Raw genomic sequence first — 2,453 nt, 5'->3', positions numbered from 1 at the left:
GACGTCGTTGCACCGAGCACGTCCTTCATGTGCGAGAGCGCGGGCAGCGGCAACAGCTTCTGCCGCGGGTGCAAGCTCATGGGCGACTTGTACCAGTCGGGCCCGATGGATGCGACTTCGGCCGGCGTCAAGACCGACTCGCCGTGGTGGCGCACCGGGGCGCGCACAAGCGTCAAGTCAAAATCAAACACGTGCACGGACGTGACAGCAGGGGACTTGAGCGCATACGTCGTTGACGACTTGGCGATCCGTTTTGGCGCCACGTTGTCTACGGGTGGGGCTAGCCGCGGGTAAAACCCGTCGGGTGCGATGTGGCGGCTGTCGTCTAGTCCGCAGAGGTGCATGCTCGTGATGGAATGCGACCCAAAGTCGTGCGAAGCGTACGCAGCATACGAACGGGCGTTGATCTTGGTGCCTAGACGGCAATGGTCCTTCGCCAGCTTGAAGAGTTGTAGGTGTGGCTGGTACACGTCGTAGCTGCCAACGACCGAGAGGCCAGCAGCCGCGAACCGCGCCTTCAGCGTCGCCACGAGGGTCATGAGACCGTCGTGCGGCGCCATTTTGGCGTAGACGACGCGGTTGCCAAAAGCACTGACGCCGTGAATGCGAATGCTGGATGCGCAGAGAGAGTGCAGTAAACCCTGGCACTCGGCTAAAACGCGCTTGGCGATCGGCAACCTCCGTTCACCAAACCAGGACTTGCGTCGCTGCACAACGTTGAGGGAGTGGAGGCGCAGTCGTACAAGCGTACAGTGGAAGCGCGCCGGTGCGAGTGCCGCCGCTGCCGACGGTGCTAGTCGCGGGTCGCCGCGAACGATCGCGGCTTGGGCGTGCTTGCAGGTGTCGACAACGGCGGTGTCCGTGATGCGAAAGCACAAAAAGGTGTTTGGGCGATCCGTGTTGGCGTGGAACGTGACATTGGCTGGTCTCTCGGCGGCGACGGCAGACAACGGTGCAGGGGCGGCCGTTGACGGCGAGAACGCAATCACGTCGTGGCCAGACGAGCCAAAGACGCGGTCGAGGCGCACGCGCTTGTCCCAAATGATCTCGTCGCGCCATTTAAAGTACTGGATCCGGTGCTGCGGGATCGCCGTCTCGGTCTGCGACAAGGTCGCAATGTCGGCCCAATTGAACGCTGCAAAGTTGCGCTCGACCGTGCCAACAAAGCGATCGAGGTACCCGACAATGACCTCGGTTTGCGTGATGCTATCGTCCCAAAGAATGCGGTGAATGACGTCCGTCGCTGTGCGCATCGACTTCTTTTCTGCTGCAGGCGACGTCGCTACGGGCGCCTTTTTCTTCGGCTTGATGGGCTTGGTGTTGTCGTTGAGCGAGGAGCGAGGCGAGAGATCTGGTTTCTTGGCGCCGCTGGCGTGGCGGCGCTTGACGCTCTCGTGCTGGATCGATGAGCAGCTCATTGTCTAGTTGCTGATGTCGCAGGTGCGGTGTAAATAGGATTCTGGGTACTTGGCATCGACGTCCGCCGGTTGTGTCGCTGGTTTATTGCCGCATGTAAGTGAGAGTGATGGTAAAACCCCGCCAGAGGAGCACGTGCCGAGTCTTGATTGGCCAGATCGCAAGTAACCATCACTCACAAACAAATATGACAGTGCTGATTGTACAATAGACCAACGCTTCAGAGCAAACGCACAATAACGATTGCTTGACATCTATGGCAGCCCACGTCCACCGGACGGAAGATCCAATCATTGGTTGCAGGCTTGCGTCATCGACACATGCTACAATCTGCAACAATCCAGCGACAAACTCTCCATGGTTGACGAGGTTGTGAAAGCCTTCACCGCGCTGTGACAGCCATCAACTACTGTAATAAATCGTGGGAGCATCCTCTCCTCCAAAACCATATTTAGATCGTTCAGTATACGTTAGTCTATCACTTGATTTCGGCTTAAAAGTGTAGTCAGTTCTTCACCACGCCCTTCTTGGCCCAGTGATAGCCAATCTCTCGGATAAAGTCGTCGCGCACGAGCTCGGCGCGGTCCACCAAGATGCCGTCCGCTTCGCGTCGGGTCGCAACCCCTTCGACGGGGCCGTCGTAAAAGGCCGAGGGCGTCTCGAGCAGGCGCCGATAGCCGCTGGCTTCAAGTCATGGAGCCCATTGCACTTTGAGATGAATTTGCACCAAGTTGCTAGGTGGAAGAGTTACTACGGCTATCGGGCTCGCTTGGCGTTCTAGTCTTTGCCACGTGATACCAAAGGACAGGACGAGGTCGCTACTATTGGCTCGGGCAGTCTGCTCGAGCGTTCCCCTCGGTGCCAAAAGCGCCCTACGCGCCACAAACGTGTTGAGGGCAGACGTCGGCTTGAATGCGTGGCTCACGAGCCGTCCGTGTACATATCAGCAGCAGCGCATGCGCCGTTCGGCGTCGATTCTATGCACATTGGTGGCACACAACGAGATATAAATACCTCCATGCCGAAATTGTCGAGCC

The 2,453-nt window shown here is 58.2% G+C and overlaps 1 protein-coding gene across 1 annotated transcript in view; it reads right to left on the bottom strand.

Moving 5' to 3' along the window:
• The window catches only part of SPRG_20963 (hypothetical protein), a gene marked incomplete at both ends in the record, with an annotated part of 2,182 nt that extends 764 nt beyond the window's left edge, over nt 1-1,418 (bottom strand). Inside the window, one exon of the mRNA XM_012352722.1 lies at nt 94-1,418. Within this exon, the coding sequence (XP_012208112.1) occupies nt 94-1,418 (1,325 nt within the window). The remainder of the gene's footprint in view (nt 1-93) is intronic.
• Nucleotides 1,419-2,453: the final 1,035 nt, after the last annotated feature.

The sequence above is a fragment of the Saprolegnia parasitica genome (assembly GCF_000151545.1).
Source record: "Saprolegnia parasitica CBS 223.65 unplaced genomic scaffold supercont2.105, whole genome shotgun sequence".
NCBI classification, from domain to species: Eukaryota; Oomycota; class Saprolegniomycetes; order Saprolegniales; family Saprolegniaceae; genus Saprolegnia; species Saprolegnia parasitica.
The sequence above is the reverse complement of the archived record's forward strand: the minus strand, read 5'-3'. Positions and strand labels throughout refer to the sequence as shown.